This window comes from Salvia splendens, chromosome 19, assembly GCF_004379255.2.
Source record: "Salvia splendens isolate huo1 chromosome 19, SspV2, whole genome shotgun sequence".
Classification (NCBI taxonomy): Eukaryota; Viridiplantae; Streptophyta; class Magnoliopsida; order Lamiales; family Lamiaceae; genus Salvia; species Salvia splendens.
The window spans coordinates 28,104,517-28,124,450 of record NC_056050.1 but is presented as its reverse complement, the minus strand read 5'-3'; the positions used below and the strand labels follow the sequence as shown (position 1 = coordinate 28,124,450).

At 38.0% G+C, this 19,934-nt stretch overlaps 2 protein-coding genes across 2 annotated transcripts; both read right to left on the bottom strand.

Moving 5' to 3' along the window:
* Positions 1-884: 884 nt before the first annotated feature.
* Positions 885-3,011, bottom strand: LOC121778257. The gene is made up of 3 exons (XM_042175576.1): positions 2,853-3,011; positions 2,235-2,447; positions 885-1,421 (listed from the first exon to the last, which is right to left on the bottom strand). Exons 2-3 carry the CDS (start codon positions 2,415-2,417, stop codon positions 1,152-1,154), a joined length of 453 nt encoding a protein of 150 aa, XP_042031510.1. The 5' UTR covers positions 2,418-2,447; positions 2,853-3,011; the 3' UTR covers positions 885-1,151.
* Positions 3,012-3,541: 530 nt separating this feature from the next.
* Positions 3,542-5,916, bottom strand: LOC121778733 (cytokinin hydroxylase-like). The gene is made up of 4 exons (XM_042176139.1): positions 5,599-5,916; positions 5,202-5,431; positions 4,512-5,111; positions 3,542-4,004 (listed from the first exon to the last, which is right to left on the bottom strand). The coding sequence occupies exons 1-4, from the start codon at positions 5,888-5,890 to the stop codon at positions 3,579-3,581; spliced, it is 1,548 nt and encodes a 515-aa protein (XP_042032073.1). The 5' UTR covers positions 5,891-5,916; the 3' UTR covers positions 3,542-3,578.
* Positions 5,917-19,934: the final 14,018 nt, after the last annotated feature.

The window sequence follows — 19,934 nt, the reverse complement described above, 5'->3', positions numbered from 1 at the left end:
TAAAAAGAGATAAAAGAGAAAAAATGGATAAGTATTAGAGAGAGGGGGGAAAAGGTGAGAAAAGTATTAAAGAGAATTTTTTTCATTTTTTTGAAATGAGACTATTTTTATAGACGGATGGAGTATAATTACGACCGTGTATATACTGACAATAATATATACCATAAAAATGATTTATGCCAACGAGAATGTATAATATATTTACATATAAAAATTAATTATATTTATAATATTTTCGGTATACCGAATTCGGTAAAACAAAAATACGGTACGATATCGGACTATCAGTACTTAAATTGGTCATACCGAAATTTTGGTAAAGTAAAGATATGATTTTTGCTCATATTGAACTTTCGGTATAGTAGAACGATTTGGTATGGTATTACCGTATCGACCAACCCTCGTATGGTCCATTAATCTTTCCTTTTTGTTTTATTTCATTTTTATGTGGAGCAGACTCCACTTAGTATTCAAGAGGCAAACTAACTAATTACTATAAATTAAAACGCGAACACAAAATTCAGACATATATAAGGGAAACATGCCAACTAACCTACAGTACTGAGTTTGAGAGGGAGAAGATACCGGATGCAATGGAACTTGGGCACCCAAGGCACTAAACTGGGTAAATACTCGACTCATACAAAATTTTTATCCTTTTTTATATTGGTATAAAAAATTTGATGTTTACATAAATAATAGTACTACAAAAAGTCCGTAAACATATGACTGAATGTATTTAATTGTAACAGATGAAACTTTTGTATTATCCAGCAAACTTGAAACATTTTGCATTGATATGAAATAAGGGAAAACATTTTATATGAATTGTATAATTATCCAGGCACTAAACTATCTGAATAAGGCGACTCGGGCACACCCAGTAAGCTAATACAAAGGTGTTTGGTCATATGCCAATGTCTTGTTAGATTTCTTACTAGACATCTAGTATTACTAACAATACATATGAGATTATGGACATACAATAATTTAGGCCGAACTAGTCCAAGCCAAAATAGTAGCAAATGCCTAACGTTCACTGTCCGCATCTACTTATAAATTAGCAATTCATTAAAATACAAAACGATTGCATATTTCATTATATCATGTACTACACCAAAAAGATAAGGTGGAACAAGGACCAACCATCTCTAACTCATGCTATCTCCTGATTCAGATTGCTCATCGTCGTCATCATCATCATCGTCTTCCTCCTCTTCAATCATATTGCCATCAATCAAGACACTCTTGACATCTCTGAGCTCACTTGCGATATCAACTTCACCCATAGAGCTTCCTCTGAATTTAAAGTCACGGTGTTTTATCAGAAGCCAACGGAGCAACCGGTCTTCCTTGTTCAGGTAATACAGCTCCGAGTTCATGCTAGGCGGTGTCATCATAGTCATCTGCAGTAGTTGGCCCTGCACGATATACCAATTAAATATTTCCGGATAGTTGTCTTCTTTCTCAACAAGGAGTATTTCACTGACAAATTTGATCTAACATATATATGCAGTACTACAATTTAGCTACTGTAAAATGTTTAGAGGGAGTCTTTACTTGGAAAAAAAGGATGAGCGAGACAAATGGAAAAAAAGTAAGATCAGGAAAACCAGTGGTGGGAATAACCAGCTTAAGCATATGCATAGATGTTTTAAAGGAGCATCGAAAGCCAACAATTAAAAGCTCAGATGCTGAAGAAATTCATCATTGCCTAAGCTCTTAATGTCTACAGGCATAGACCCTTTTTCCTACATAATAAAAGATCTATGATATGATAGGATACAAAGTAAGAGCAACTAAAGAAGGATCGGTCTTGACAAATCTCGTATAACCCAGGCTTGAGCAAGATGTTATTTGTGAATTTCAAACAAGCATGGTGATTCGACAATGTCATGTAAAGTAGGGAAAAGCAGGAGGCTAATGTTGATAATCAAATCAGTCAACATGTAAACAACTTAGCATATCATCTTAGGCAGATTTTGCACAAGTTAGTCAAAGAATTGAACCAAATCAGACATATGATCAATGTGTTTTACAAATTTGTGAATTTTTTCAATTCAGTTCACCAATGACAAGTTCTAGACGATGAAATGAAACACATCAAACCGGACACACCGGATTTGGTTGAATTGTCAGCACTTCCCTATCGTAACTCTAGTCTGAACAGAATCAAATTTCAATAGATTTCACCCCCTTTTTTCATGAAACCATGCCAAAGGTGAGCAGGATACCTGATAATATCTTCCATCGAGTTTTCTAATTCCATAACCTAATTGGACATTTCCAAAGGATTTCAAATCAGTGACTACTCCGTTTCTTCTGTAAACATGCTTTCCCACCCTTGCAATTAAATCGAAGAGAGCTTCCTTTGGTACAGTGGGTTTTAACAAAAGCATGCAGTCATAAAGAGGCATCTTTCTTTCAAACTATCTCAAAACCACAATCTGCAAAAAAAATTGTTGTAATGAGTCACTCTGATCCTCAGCAATTAAGAAATCAGATAATCAACGCTAATTATCCATATCTATATCTACACACATATATATAACCCAAGAAATGGCATGTTTTGGGCTCCAAAAAAACCATTTTATCCTAAAAATTAACATCTACTACATTTTTTTATCACCCATTCATTTCTGCCCATCACTTTCTTTTACAAATGGAATAGATCCGGTACATCACATCACATTAGTCAATGAAACAAATCAAACAATTTCACATCAAATTTCAATCCAAAATATCTTATTATTCCAATTTTGAGATCATTAAATCCCAATTCAGAAAAAAAATGAACAAACTTGCAGAAATGCTGGAGACGATATACAAGATCTCAATGAAGAAAAATTGACCTGGTAACAATAGAATTAAGACTCCTTGATGTTTCCAAGCTGAACTGAGAAGAAGACGGCGAGCACAGGTTTACGGCGGCTGCAGCGGAGGAGCTGAAGAAAATGGAACGGAGCTTAGGCGGAGACGATTTAATTGGATAGTAAAATTGTTGGGCTTTGTGAATATGTATTGCAAAGTGGTCCATACTTAATTCAATTACTGAGTAAATATTTGAGTCAAGCAACAATGTTTGCAATTTTTGTTTTATCACAAGTCCAAAAATTTGTTTGCAATTATTGTATCTTTTAATCTTAAATATATAGATGACCATTCCTTAAAAAAATTACTAGAACAAGGAAACATCGTTTGTTATATATGACGCATATTATATCACTTGTGTAAATAATAGAGACATTTCGAGTTGCTTATTAACCCAAAAACAACGTATTTAATCATTATAACATATTCCAAGAAAACATAACTATTCCTTTATAGCAAATAAATTCGGGAAAACAATGACAACTAAATTTTATTCTCTAGAGATTAGTTACAAGTTATAACATACTAAAGGAAATATTACAAGGCTAGAGGAAAATATTACAACAAGTTACATTTATCCTTAATGCTAAAAACACATTCCCACAAGTTTTAACTTGTGTAACACTTGAGTAGGAGCAAGCAAATACCCAAATAATAAAGTGAAACTAAATTAATAAAGAAAGAAGAATGTATAGAAGCAAAAGTATCTATAGAGGCTTGAAGATGAGTGGCATGCCATGCTTAGGTCTAAGAGATAGCATGTGAGATGGCTCATGGCAATAATTTGGGGAGAGTGAAAATGAAAACCTAGTGAGAATTAGAGTTAGCATGATTTTGTATTCCATGGCTGTCAAATTCCTCCCAACACACATCCTTCCTCCAAATCCAAATGGCAAAAACCCCATCTTGTGATTGCACCCTCCATATATGTTGTCCTCGAACCTCTCCGGCTTGAACTCATGCACGTCCTTCCCCCAAAGCTTCTCATCATGGTGCATCGACACCACATCGATCCACATGTTGGTCCCATTCGGAATCACCACCTTCCCCACTCGGATGTCCTGCCTTGCTTGTCTTTGCACGTTTGGAGCCGGAGGGTATAATCGTAAAACCTCATTCATTACCCATCCCATCTGCCAAATTAATCAAATCAGAAATAAGAATGCAATTGTATTCTAATGAGAATAATATACATGAAGTCTAGTTTTATGATACTAGTAGGTAAATAGATTGGATGATTGGTCGGTGTGGAAGCGTGGACATGAAATTAAGTGGAATTCGGTGGCTGTCGTTTTCACCTGAGGCTTACTAACAATCATCACAAGCCACGTGGCACCACTATTTTGGTAACTATATCTCCCAACGCGTAGGAGAATTATTGTCGTCAACTACTTGGATTTCATTTGATGGTTTTATAAATGAGAAAACAAAATACATACTGTTCATTTCTCAACCCCACAATTTGACTCTAAATCTCCCAACACCTTGACCCATCCCAAAATACAAAAATCAGACTGTTGCTTATGAACGGATAGAAAAATCACACTATTTTATCTTTTGTTATCCTACTTAAATGATAGTACTCCATTTTGCTTACGAACATGTTGAACTCAAGTTAAAAATTGGTAAGAAAATGTCACCTTTTTTAGGCCAGCAAGCATCGCGACATCTCTAAGCTCCCCATCTCCGACGACTAGTTTGATCTCCTCCCTCAACTCCTCCTGCCAGGTGGGGTGGATGGCGAGGAGGAGGAGCGTCCATGTGAGAGACAACGCGGTGGTCTCGTGGCCGCCAAAGAAAAAAGTCTTGCACTCATCCACCAGCTCCTTGGTGGTGAGCGCCCTCTTATTCTTGTCATCCGCCATGAGCATACCGAGGAGGTCCTTGGCCTCGCCGCCCCGTATCTTGGTCCTGCGCTCCGCGATGATCTCGTGGAGGAGAGCGTCAATCTCCTCCCCGAGCGCCTTGGCTTCTAGGGTTTCCTTAAGGTTCAAGTACTTCCCGAAGGGAACCCCCACGTAGCGGTTGGTTTTGAAGAGAGTGATTTGCACATCTCTCAACTTCTCTAGAACCTTCCTCCCGTTCCCGTAGCTTATGCCGAAGCTCGTCTTGGCGATGATCTCTCCGGCCGTCCGGATTATCTCCCTCTCCACGTCGATCTCCGGTTGGCCCGAGCTGACCAGGCTGCCCCACCGGTCTAGCATGTCGGTCGCTGACTCGATCATTAAGCCTCCCATAGCCTATATATATATATATAGATATCAACAAAAATGCTAGTGTTAGGTCTAGTTTTGCATTAAAAACTGTCGAACATATAGTATAAAATATACCTTCAAGTTAGCAGGAGAGAATGCGGGGGTGATGACGTGGCGGTGTCGAACCCAGTCGTCGCCTTCGACCATGACGAGGCCGCTTCCGAACATGGGCTCTCTGTCCTGTTTGAAGACATTAGGTTTCCCCCAACCTTTCCCTTTTATGTCTGCACTCATTTCCTTGACAAATTGTGGGTCGGCGATGTACAGAAACGCCTCCGTTCCCAACCAGTACACCATAACTTTCCCTACAATAAAAAAAACACCCAACAACTTCATTCATTTATACTCACATATACGTGCATGCATGCATTAAGAAAGAATACTCTATCATCTTAATTTACCAACACAAACAGAAATATTAAATATGCTAATAATAATATATACTAGTAATATGGAGTAATTGAGAACCTACCGTATAGCTTCTGCCATACAGCGAAGTAGGGAAATGCGGTGGAATGGATATTGTTCGATATACTCAGTGGTGATGAAGACGAAAACGATGACAATAGTTTTATGTCATTCAAGTTTCCGAAAGGAAAGCTAGGTTTTGGCCCAGAAAATCCATTTCTTTTGAGCTTCCTGTAACCCAAAAAAGGGATAATCCAGCAAGAAAACACTAGTTTTCCCACCAATATAAACACAATAGAGGCACACAAGATGCCCAAACTCATACTATTCATTACTAGCTGCAGTGATGCTTCCATATCTCTCTCTCTCTTGTGTGTGTGAGATTTTGAGTTTGTGTTGATGAATATGTTATGGGAATGAAGAGGGGTATTTATAGCCGTGAAACCAGAATGTCAAATCATTGACTAGTCAGTTACCAAGTTTGATGTTTGAACATTTTTAATGCCTCTGCGTTGAAAACAATTCAGTGTTTATTAGGGGTACCGAGTACATGTTTGCTGTAAGAATATGTCAAAGTTTAGTTCAAAATCAAAATCCTCAAACCGAGTACATAAATTTCTAGGCGGCTCCTAATAAAGTGGTTTGCCCCACGCACCCAAATCGATCTACGCTTTATGCCACTTAATCATATTTACATGATTCTAATATGGATTTACATGTCAATATATATGAAACTTTGATATACTACTAGTATATATATATACTACTATAACTTTAATATAGATTTTAATTACATATTGCTAGTGTAATATGTGTAATTAATTAATTTATGTGCATGTGATACATAAATATATACTCCATATAAACCAATACAAAGTATACTCTTTTTCTTGTAAGTCGTATGCCATGTGTTATTGATGGAACAAGTCCTTTACTTTAATTTAACAATATGATCAAAGTCTAATTTTGAATCAAGTCAACAGTAAAATGCCTTAGATCCCCCACCGAATGATGTTTTAAGAAATTGTTTTTATCTTAGGGTTATTATTAAGTTTTTACTCTCAAATTTGGTCCCATGACAATTCAAGTATTTCAATTTAAATATCCTACATAAATAAGTACTATCAAATGAATGACATGCACAAACAAACTAAAATACCTTTTAAAATGTTGAAAATTAACGAAAATAATAAGTTGCCCCAAAATTCACACAACTTATAAATAAACTTACATTAATATAACCATGAGATCAAGATTCGGACAATATTTTTGAAAAAAATATGAAGTGCGTATAAAAAAACTGAATAAGTTGTGTATCACAAAATATACTCCTACTAACTAATAATAGCTGAGTTGACACGTGTGCCTAACTTTCAAAGCATGGCATGATCCTCACGTTCGACGTGGCAAAACTAAAAGAGTCCTTTTTGTTTCATTCCACTTTTCCGACAATTATAAAAAAACGTTATGAATAAAAAAATAATCAACATTTCTGATTCAAACCAAGAGTGAGACTTCTCTTCTCATATAAGGTGCTCCGGCCACCAATTTTTTTTATTTGCAGTCAATGATCAAAAGGGTCAAACATTACAATCCAGGAGAATTCATTATAAATAAATATAATCTTATTTAAAATCAAAAGGGAAGATCTAAAAGAAGATTAATGTGGGAAAAGTCAAATACTAAGAAAATATGCATGCTGAGGCAGTAAGATTAAAAAAGTTGATTAATGATATCAATATGGGCAAATTTAACAAATTGATAAGTCCAGCATCAAGCTTTTGAACAATTGATTTGTCGTGTTTTTTGTTCAATTTTTAGAGATAGACAAACATTCTACCCTTTTATTGATTAAATTTCAACATGTAATAAAGATGTAAATAATATACTTAGTAATGATGATATTAATATTTTTTTATGACAATAAGTATCTATGTTCTTAAACTACTGATCTTGACTACCTTTAGGCCATGTTTGATTGACAGGATTCTGTCTGGGAAAATAATCTGATTCCTTAAATTTTAAATTCATGTGTTTGTTTCCATTTTTAATCAAACTAGGAAAGTAATCAAAATCCTGAAACAAGGAAAGTTAGTGCAACTTTCCAGGATTCTGAATCCTAACTTTTCTTAGGTATTCTTTTTCCCAGTTTTAGGATTCTTACATATTTAATACAATACAGTACAGTTTATTATTATTATTATTATTATTATTATTATTATTATTATTATTATTATTATTATTATTATTATTATTATATCATCATCATCATCATCGTTGTTATTATTTATTACAATGTTTTAAAAATAATTTAAAAGTATAAACCATACTTAATTTCAGGATAATAAATAACTATAATTCAAATTATCATAATTATAACTATATTATTAATATTTATTTTTATTTTTATTATCATAATAATAATAATAATTTATTAAATAATTAAATAGAATTATAATTATATAATAATATAATAATTATGAATTTATAAATTAGTAATGAACAATAAAATTGTAGTGAAATTTTAAATTATAAAATTTATTCAATTAAAAATTAAGTAAATATAATGATAATAATAATAATCTTATTTATTATTATATTATTATATATTATGATGTATAATCCATATTTGAACTATCCATCGTAATAATAAATAAAATAATATAATTATTATCATTTGTAATTAATAATTTATTAAATAATATATATTATTATTTTTTATAAATAAAAAATGATAATTATATTTTTAGTTTAGTGTTTAAATCAAATATATACTTTCAAATCTTGATATTTTCCAAACACGGGAAAGTAAAGTTATTAGAAATCATATTCCCGGGATTCATTTTCCCAGAAATCATTTTCCTTGCCAACTTTACTTTCCTACCAACCAAACATGACCTTAAAGGTTTGTAGTTTATGGACTGGGTATATTCCGATTTAGGTAGGTAACTACGTGTAATTATTTGCTTATAAATGTCAAAAGTATAAATAATATTAGAAGCAATTGTTGAAAATTAAATACCCATTTTATGTTGAAATGTGTATTTTGTACGTATTCATTATATTATAATGACATTTATATTCTACGTACGGACCACAACTAAAAAAGTATTTTAATTTTATTTTTCCCTGTGTGGTCAAGAAACATTTGTTTGTGGCTATTAATATAAGAATAAAGTATAATTTTGATCATTTACTTTTGCTCTAAAATTCTTTTTGGTCTTATACATTAAATTTGTGACCTTTTGATCCCTAACATATTGTTTTGGTACCTTGTGGTCCCAAACATGGTCACAAACTTAATATATGGGACCTAGAAGAATTTTATGCAAAATGCAGGGGACCAAAATTGGACTTTAGTCATAGATTATAGTTAAGTTATTAAATTGGTCAAACATTTTGATTCTTAATTTTAACAAAAAAATAGTTATTTTGGACCAAAACAATATGATTGAGACCAAAAGGTATCAAAACAATATGTTTAGGACCAAAAAGTCAAAAACTTATGTATGTGATCAAAAAGAATTTCAGGGCAAATGTAAGGGACTAAAATATGAATTTAGTCTTAATATAATGTGACATAATAGTGAAAAAGCTAATACAGTTACAATTTTCAATTATTGTTACATTTTTTTCTTTTAGCGAAAATGACATTAATAATTAATTTGATGTTTCTTATTACCTCAACTCCTAAATAATAGTAATAACAAAACACATGCAACCCAATTATAACTAGGGAGGTTAGATTTTGAAATATAGATACGGATCATCATTGTATTCACACGCCCAATGCATGGACGCATTAAAAATCTAAATAATACTCCCTCCGTCCCGCACTACTCGCACGTATTTCCTTTTTGGGCGTCCCAAGTTACTTGCACTCTTTCCATTTTTAGTAAAAATTTTCACCTACAGCCGTCATTTTTGACTTTCCTATACACTCATTCCTTAATCTCCGTGCCGAAAAGGAAATGAGCGAGTAGCTCGGGACGGAGGGAGTAGTATATAGGAGTATAAAGCACCGACTAACTCTTTTAATTATGCAACAAGTTAGGATATTAGCAATTGGGCGCCCTATGCACCGCCACATCATCATTTTATCCTGCTACCCTTCCACCTGCAGTGGAGCGCCATATAAGCCGCCTAAGCATTTTCTTTATTTAAATATTTAAATAACTACAAAAATTGAAAAAAACCTTCATTTCATTTAAAATTAATTACATTACAATACGAATTTAAAAAATACGCATTCTCAACAACGGAGGCATCGAATAAGGCTCGAGTCAAGGTCCGACTAACGTCCTCCGAGGTACTCCAGTCGTCGTCGTGGTTCATTTTTGTTTGTGAGAGATGATTGACATATTCGTATGGAAAGTGAGAGATGAGAGAAATGTTCGTATGAAAAATAGAATGAGAGACGAGGTTTAAATAGACAAAAATTCAAAAAAAAAATGAAAACGCGTTGCATCGTCCGCGTCGCCCACAGTGGGCGGACGATGCCCTATCTTCCGCGTATCATCCGCGGACGATCTATAGAGCACGGACGATGCATCGGGCATCGTCCGCACACCCACAGTGGCGGACGATGGCACGCCCGAGGCATCGGGCGGCCTATCGTCCGCCCCATTGCGGATGCCCTTATAATACATCGGGCGGCCCATCATCCGCCCCATTGCGGATGCCCTTATATAATGTATTTTCTATTACAACGACAATGATTGGTCTTCACCGCAGGGGGGAAGCTATAATAATACTAAAATTTTTAAAAGGAAAAAAGTGAAAAACAACTAACTTTCTTTTAAACTTATACGCGTTAGTCAAACAAAATTAAATAATTAGCTCACAGATTATCGTATAGTAATAAATTCACTACATATAATACCGTCTAGTTTTGGATGCCTTCCAAATCGGGAAGGTCAAAGACATTAATATTTTTAAACATCCATATTTTTTTTAATAAAAAAAGTCCCTTATTCATACTTAGGTTCAACTAAGATCATAAAATGTATGCACATGCATATAATTTATAGCCTTGGCCCATGGCCGGTGTGCTCTAGAGGCCATTTAGACTAACATATTATATCCATAGCTAATTGTCTTCGATTGTCCGGTGTGTGATGCAAGATCGATACCTCGATTAAAAAGACGATATATGTTGTTGCTATTTGCATATTGTTAGATGTTTTTTTGTCTTTTGTCAAATTTTCATATCTTTTAGTGTATTTTTTACACTATTTGAATTGTCATTCTATGTAGACTCTGCTCGTCTCTTCCTTACTTTGAGAAATTTTCATTCCATATATTAACTGTTTGTGCAAAAATCACTCAATGAAATTAAATTTTCTTACAATTTCAGATTTATGCGTCCGCCTGTCATAACTGATGAGGTTACAAAAACAATTAGATTATATTACTAGTGCATATCTTAATGGATAATGTAACGCACAAGGAAAAGAAAACTGTAGAAGTCATGAAAACATGTGTAATAAATTTGAAATAGTGTACAAGTTGCAGAAAATAAATGTTTTTCATTGGCCTATAAAGTGCTTCTTAGTTAACAATATCTTTCACGTCAGTAGCACTATAGAATCTTATCATATATCTAGTAGTATATCACTTTTAATAACTGAAACTAAATCTAGGAAATCAATTATCACATGTAGTGCTGTTAAATCTTCTACCCAGTGCAAGTGCAGTTTGAGTAGGCTAGCCTTTTGTTAATACAATGGCTTACTCGTTACCTAGGCTTTTTTTTTAAAAAAGGATAGGGTATTTCTGAATTGAAATGCCATCATACCATAATTTCTAATCATGAAATGATAATTTAGTGACCATAGTCGCTGTATGTAATAATGAATCCAGTATATGAAACTTGTGGAGTCGCAACTCCATGAAGAAAGAAGGTCGTCGCCGACATCGCCTGATGCTTATTGGGTTGTGGAAGCATTATTTTATATGTACCTTTCTAAATTGGAGAGTTGAGATGGAGACGAAACTATCATAAAGTTGGAGGTCGATATATGATTGATTGATTAACAAAACCACATCTCTATGATATTTTCTAATATTTGAATCTCCATGATTACAACCTCAGATCCATGTATATATATCTTTCTTCGTTTTCAAAATAAAAAATGTGGTGCTTTTATGTAATAGGAGTAGTATCTTAAAAAGATTTTAATGTTCATGTGGATATGATCCGAAGTAGATAAGCATGGTTATGTCAATATTTTAATTTTGGCTATTAGGAGAGCCGTTATATCAAAGGGAAAATGTAACATGTTATCATTTTGTGTTAAACGAAACAAAGCACCGCCAAACAAATTATACACAAGGAAAAAGATCAATTGAACTTGTATAGTGTATACAAACAATGAATCATATGGATATGCAGACATGTCAATTTATTTACTCAGCCAATTAATTCCCAAATCTTTAGATAAACATTGTCACAAGGGCGGAATTGCGGCTCCAAATACGATAAGAAAGTGTCATCTTGAATTTTGATAGTAATATACTCATGATTTTCATGCAAGTATATAAAGCAACACCTTTTAAGTGGATGAAACTATTTTCTTTTCTATTTTGTTTTTTTGGGAAAGAAAGTACATAATATAGATATTGATATACTAATATCAACTTATTATTAGGAATTCATGTCACCATCTAATAGCTAATAGGAAACCAAAATAATAAAACGACATAGATTTAGATTGATAACATGTAGTACTACGAGTTAAGCATTAAAACATAAATGCTAGAGAAATTACTTCTTGAATTGTTTTTTATCTACTATTGATCGAATTTTGCTTCTGAATACACTACATTAAAACATTAGATTTGCTTCTGAATAATACTCCAATTTGACTAACTAATCCAAAGATGCAACACAGGACATGGAGCACTTTGTAGATCAATTTCTCAGCATTTTACAGCATTGACTCATATGATGGCAAAATATTTGGTCCTATAAGTATAACACAATGGCCAATATCAAGACCAGCCATCAACAAAGAAACTTTAGTCTAAGAGGTACATTCCAAAACTCCATCACATGTAACAGTCTCACTGCAGATATCCCATCCTAGGCAACCTTATAGATCTTGGATTCATAAAAGTGCAAGTAGAAGAAAGCATCTATGTCCATTGCCACATATTAGGAAATCTCAGACTATGCAAAACAATTTTACATTCTGTTCCAATATACCATCCAACTATCTCTTTACCTCCATATATCTTTAATTAATGGAATTCATGAGATACTAAGATGGAAGAACTTGCAAGAGAGGTACCTGCCTATTTTGAGATGATTTGTATAGTTAACCATTGAGATTATTAGCATATGCATGTGCAGAATGTCAAAATTGCAGTATATATTCCGCGTAAAATAAAAGTGCTATTAAAAAAAGGGGAGAAAATTACCGACCGCTAATTCCCTTGGTATTCCATCGGTAATCACCTAGGGAGTCGTGTCCGTCAATAATTCCGTCGGTAAATAGCGCATTTTTTGTAGTGTTTTTTATTACTCTGTCTGTCCCTATTAATTGTCCACTTTTACCATTTTCGTCCGTCATTCATTAATTATCCACTTACACTTTTTTACCATACAGATAAGTGGGTCTAACATCCCAATAACCCATCTCATTCACATTTTATTATAAAACTAATATACAAATGTGACTATGTGAGACTCATATTCCACTAACTTTTTCAACCCACTTTCCTTTAGATTTCGTAAAACTCGTGCCAGAACTAAAATGGACAATTAATAAGTGACCGGGGAGTAGTAAAAATTTATTATGTATTAAATTCACCTCTGTCTCTCACCTACTTATCATAAAATAATTAAACTAAACAAATAATAATATTATTATTCATATATGTCTATTGAATCGAAAATAAGTTCTCTAATGGGATAACTGTCTTAAAAGTCACCAACTTTACCCGAATTCTTGATGAAAACGGTATCCAAATTAATGTAAAAGAGTATAGAAATGAAATAGTAGATACTACTTGTGCTTAACTTTTTTTACTTAGCTTTCAAAATGCATTTTCTCAGGATAGTAAGGTATCTGAGCCTGAAGAAACTCTTTACAACATATCAGATTTAAAAGTTTATACACCGTCTGAATCAGATAATTTAATTTATTGATATGATACAGTATATGTTCGCAATATTTACGCAATAACACTTCACTTCTTTTGTTGTTTTACGCCAAAAAATCAACTACCACATGCAATGAAACAAAATATTTGTACACAAAAGGTGATGGATCCCCACCCCTCAGTGAAAGAATTAGAGAAATATGTAACAACCTGAAATCTCTATGTGAACCAACTCCATTGTCTATTAAGAAGTCAGATGAGATAGCCACCACACCTTGCAACAATGAAGGGAACTATAATGATAATCAAGAACTAAAGACTCCGGCAATGGAGCCAACACTGCAAGATATTGTACATCACATGGAATTTTTTATAGTTGTTGTTCTAAACTAAAAGTACATGATGCAAAAATATATTTATGGGTGTATTCATTTTTTGTTATCTTAATGATCCATTATTTTTTTGTGATGCAAAATTCTATTGTCCACGAGTACCTTAACTTTTTGAATTCTGCTGATGGATCCGCGAATTTCTGATGTTAGTAAATGCTGGTAGAGAATACAGATCACGACACAGAGATTTACGTGGTTCGATTTACTGAAGTAAATCTACGTCCACGGGAAGAAGGGAGGGCAAGATTGTATTGCTTGATCTGGGATTACAGCTTACAACACAGACTTGCTATATGATGTTTTATCTCTAGAGAGCTTAACCTTTTTCTATCTGATCTAAGTTCTATTTATACATTGAACTAAGATCGTGGCTTGCATCACCACTAATGATGGTTGTGGATGTCGTGGAGGTCATGGAGGTCCTGCATGTAGCGTAGGTCATGGCCTACGATCGTGGCCTGAGCTGACACCACGTGGTAGTGGGTGTGTTGGAAGTTGTGGAAATCCTGTATGGGTCCACTAACTCCTTGTTCGGTCGAATACTGAGACCGAACTGCTTTGGTTGCCGATCTGAGAGTAGAGCTTGATGCCGACCTGAGAGCAGAGCTTGATGTTCGGTCGAATACTGAGACCGAACTGCTTTGGTTGCCGATCTGAGAGTAGAGCTTGATGCCGACCTGAGAGCAGAGCTTGATGTTCGGTCGAATACTGAGACCGAACTGCTTTGGTTGGCTTTTACCGAGCTGTAGGCTGAGGCCGAACTCTTTGGTAATGCCGAACTCATACTCTTCCTTGGGCTTTGGGCTGATGGGCCGTCACTGCTGTTGGGCTTGTTTAGTCCGTACTCCATCACTACCCCCCCCGAAAAGCGAAGTGAATCACTTCGGCGAAGCGAGTCACTTCGGCATTCTGGATAAAGGTACGGGGGAGGCTGACGTCAGGGGACGTGCCTTGCGCGTGACTGCATTAAATGCGACAGTAAAATCCGGCCGTTGAATCCTGAAAAGGTGGGATTCGAAACGGTGCGACGATTTTGAAACCTTCGCCGAATCTGATAAATACCTCCTTTCTTCATCATTGAAGCACTTTTGCGACTGCTTCTTCTGCACTCTCTCTTTTTTGCGAAAAAAATTTCCTTCCGCTTTCAAGAATTTCTTCAGAATTTCTTCAGATTTTGCAAAGAGTAAGAACCATGTCTTCTTCTTCTTCTTCTGAGTTAGGTAGCGGTAGGAAAGGGGGCAAGGGGTCCTCTAGCCGGAAAGAGTCCGGGGAGAAGACTGTAGAATACTTTCACAGCGTCTTGAGTAAGGACACCGTGATATCTCTACACAAAAAATATCTTCTTCCCGGGGGGAAGGCGGTGGTTCCCGACGATGATCATAGGGCTAACGACCCGCCGGAGGGTTATGCCACCGTTTACGAAGCCTGCTTAGAATGCGGGCTTCGTTTCCCTCTTCCCCCACCTTTTGTAGAGCTTCTTGATTTTTTTCAACTCCCTTTAGGTCAGGTGACTCCGAATTCTTGGAGGCACTTGTCGGCTTTTGCTGCCGAACTCCGTAGGCTAGATAAGGATTTGTCTCTGCGGGCAATCCTTAATTTTTTCCAGTTTAAAAGGAAGGGATCTTGGTTTTACTTGATCCCCTTACAGCCTTTTAGGGCATTCTGCAAAACCAAGTGGCCGAAATGGCAAAACCGTTTCTTTTTTTATAATAGGACTTCGGCTCCGGGCTTTCCTTGGAGAGGGCCGAAGTCCGTGATTCCCCATCCTCGGTTAGAACCGTTGGCCGAGCTCGAGGGCGAGCTCAATAAGATTCCTATGATTAGGAAACAATACTCGGAAACTGAGCTCGTCAAGGGCGACCTCGTGTTCAATATCTTGTCTTCGGACGAAGAAACTGAGGGTGAGGATTTCTTTTTTATGCTTTACTGCTTTAGCGGCGAAAACTAACCTTGCTTTCTTGCTTTTTGGCAGTGTACATGCTGAATAAGGCTATCCGAAAGTCCTCCGAGCTTGTGGAGCCGGAGAGGCAGAGAGCCCCTCGCTCGGCGTCTGAAGCCGAGAAGAATCCGAAGAGGCAAAAAACCTCTTCTTCGGATCCGAAAGAGCCGGAGCTGTGTTCGGCTAAAGGGAAGGGGAAATTTCATGAGTCCCCAAGAGTGCCGGGGAAAGACCTGGTCATCTCCGAGGTGGTTGCAGGCATCCCGGAACACGTCCCTGAGCCTTTTCAATGGCCGACGAATTTTGTGGAGGTAAGCTTTCTGACTTGGCTTCTTTTCCACATTTTTTGATGGCCATTCTGTTGAGTTTTTTCCTTGTTCATCTTCAGAGAGCCAAGCTCGTCTCCGTGGAGCTCTCCAAAGCATCCCACGACTACGAGGAGATGCAGAAGAAGTTGCATCTTGCTCGTAGTCTGGCCGAACAGGCTGAGGCCAAATTTGAGAGGGCCCGAGCTGCTAGGATCTCGGCTCAGGATGAAGCCCGGTCAGCCAAAAACCAGCTCATCATCCTGCAAGAGCAGACGAAGCACCGGGAGGCTCAGAAGGAGGCTGCCGCCGTGGCTGCCCAGGGGGAGGCTCTCCGTGTTTACACGGAGAAACTCTTTTTGAGCGGCCAGTTCTCGGCCTTTGTCGGTAGTCTGGTAAGGCTAATTACCGATAAGGGCGAGCAGGGGGCCGACGTCGTGCTGCCTCTGTACAGCCGAGAGATAGCAGCTCGGCTTCAGAATCTGCCGCTCCTTGAGGAGCTCGCTTCATCCTCGGTCCTGCTTTCTGCAGACCGAGTCCGGAGTTGTCGAGCTGATCGGGACGAGAACCTGGAGGCTATCTTTTCCTCCGTGGGACCCGTTTCACCCGCTTCGACTTACAACGGAGAGGGTGAGGCCGAGCCGCTGGAGCGGGAGGCCGAAGTCGAGCGGGCCGGGCATCCGGAGAAGGAAGCCGATCAGGAGGCGGAGGCGAGGCCGGCAGGATGCGAGGCCGAGGCTGATGTAGCTCAGGAGAAAGAAGCTGAACCAGACCAAGGAGCCGGAGACGAAGCTTGCGGAGTATGATTTCGTCTCCCTTCTCTTAGTCTAGTTTCTTCCTTGTAAAATGGCCTTGAAGCCCTCCTAGTGTAAAAAATTTTCCTTGTGAATGAAAAATTCTCTACACTTGTCTTCGTATAGCTTTTCGTACTCGCCTTTATTCCTGTTGTATTTTACTATCTGCTCGGTACAGCTGCCGAACTAATATAGCTGCTTTGTACTCAAGGAGATGGAGATACTTCACTGGAAACGGCTGTACTCTTCGGCTTTAGACGAAGCTGAGAAAAGAGCTATAGCCGATCAGACGAAGAATGACGAGCTTCTGGCTCGTTTAGTGAAGCTGGAGGCCGATAATAAGGACTTAGAGTCCGATAAGAAGGATCTGGAGGCCGAGCTGAATACGACCATTGCTGAGAGGACTGCGTACGAGGATTACATCCGTGTGCGCGGGGGAGTGACCATATCAGATGTTCAGAGTCGAGTTGACGAACTGTGGGAGGAATATCATGTACTCCGGAGGAACAATGCGCTGGAGAGCTCGGCTTGCCAACAAGTTGTGAAATCATTACGGCGCTGGGCTTCTCGGTACGACATCATTCTTTCCCGGCGTCCCTCAATCGGGAGATTCCTTAGGCATTTCCCGCCAACAGATGCTCGCACTCCAGATCAAGCCTCTGGTTCCCTTGTTCAAAATCCTACTCCAAGTCAACAACGAACTCCGGAACAGCCGGAAACGTCAAGACGAGAACGGGCTCAGGAGCAACCGGAATCGTCAAGACAGGGACGGACTGAAATTCGCCGAGGAGTTGTGACTATGAGCGAGCAAGATCAGCAGATGCTTATTGCAGAGACTCTTCATCGCCGAGGGGTTAGAGCTTCTGTGGCTCGCGGAAGAGGTGTTGGGTCGAGGATAGCATCTCGTCGACCTGCTTATTCTTCATCTGCTCGGAACAACCGAACTCGGCTTCCAGAGGATTTTGCAGATAGGTGGCTTAACTTCAGCAACCCTGGACAGTAGAATAGTCCTTTGTAATAGCGTAACGCCATTTTGTAGGGTAGCGGAGTTGTATGCCGAACAAGATTTGAAAAATGAAATTTTGTTTTCGCTTCTAACACTGTATATTTACAGCTTAGCGAAAAAATTTCATCGTACTTGTCCTCGGTCTTATGAAGTAAACTTCTTTGACCAGACTCGTCTTTGGTCTGATGAAATAAACATCTTTGACCGGACTCGTCTTTGGTCTGATGAAATAAACATCTTTGACCGGACTCGTCTTTGGTCTGATGAAATAAACATCTTTGACCGGACTCGTCTTTGGTCTGATGAGATAAACATCTTTGACCGGACTCGTCTTTGGTCTGATGAAATAAACATCTTTGACCGGACTCGTCTTTGGTCTGATGAAATAAACATCTTTGACCGGACTCGTCTTTGGTCTGATGAAATAAACATCTTTGACCGGACTCGTCTTTGGTCTGATGAGATAAACATCTTTGACCGGACTCGTCTTTGGTCTGATGAAATAAACATCTTTGACCGGACTCGTCTTTGGTTTGTGTTCTAATTTGGCGATTTTTGTTGCCGGGATCGAACTTTCCCTTGTCCTAATTCGGCGAGTTTTATCGCGTGGATCGGACTTTCCCAGTTAACCGAAGTGGTCTTATGCAGTAAACCTCTTTGACTAGACATGGTCGTCCCCGGTCTTATGAGGTAAACTTCTTTGACCGAACTTGGTCGTCCTAATTCGGCGAGGTTTATCGCGTGGATCGGACTTTCCCTTATTGCAGTTCGTTTCAGACGAAGTGCTTATTTCTTAAGCCGAATTGTGGTCTTGTATCTTCCTGAGAAGCTTGGACTCACAATCGTTGGCTTATTGCAGTTCGTTTCAGACGAAGTGCTTGTTAAGCTGAATTGTGGTCTTGTATCCTCCTTGGAAGCTTGGACTCACAGTCGTTGGCTTGTTGCAGTTCGTTTCAGACGGACCGCTTGTTAAGCTGAATTGTGGTCTTGTATCCTCTTTAGAAGCTTTGACTCACAATCGTTGGCTTGTATATGTTCTAAGAAGGGGATCAGCCTTCGAAGAACAAGATACCTCAGTAACATTTGTAAGAGACGACACGCACAGAGACAGACAAAACACACAGACAAAACGCACAGAGACAAACAAAGACCAAGCAAACCAAAGAAAGCACATTGACCGAACAGGACTCAAGACTGACTGACCGGACTGTCTCTTACAAATGGAACTTTTTGAGGTTGGAAACGTACCATGTTCGGGGTACTTGTGCTCCTGACACGTGAGTCAATTTGTAAGACCCTTTGCCGAGGACTTCTGACACCCGATATGGACCTTCCCATGTGGGTTCGAGTTCACCCAGCTTTTCTGCTCGGCTTACTTCGTTGTTTCTCAAGACGAGATCTCCCACTTGAAATTGCAGCTTCTTCACCCTTTGGTTGTAATACCGGGCTACTTGCTCCTTGTACTTGGCTGCTTTTATGCATGCCAATTCTCTTCTTTCTTCGGTAAGATCTAGCTCGGCTCTCAGTCCGTCCTCATTCAGTTCTGCTGAGAAATTGAGTTCGGGGACTGGGTACGCCGATCTCAACCGGAATCACGGCTTCAGTGCCGTACACCATCGAGTCCGGTGTGACTTCGGTCATTTCGCCTGCCTCTGACTCCGGCTGCTGTGATTGCTATACTTGATGGTGCCGAACTGATTGCTCGGCACTTTTAAGCGCAATCTGCGAACACACTTGCTCTTTTTCGATCACCTCGGATGACCGCTATCCCTCCTTTGGTGGGGAAGGTGTTCGGCGAGGAAGCCTCTGATCGCTATGATCGGGCTTCTTTTTGTCTTCTCTAGATGAGCTGTCTAAA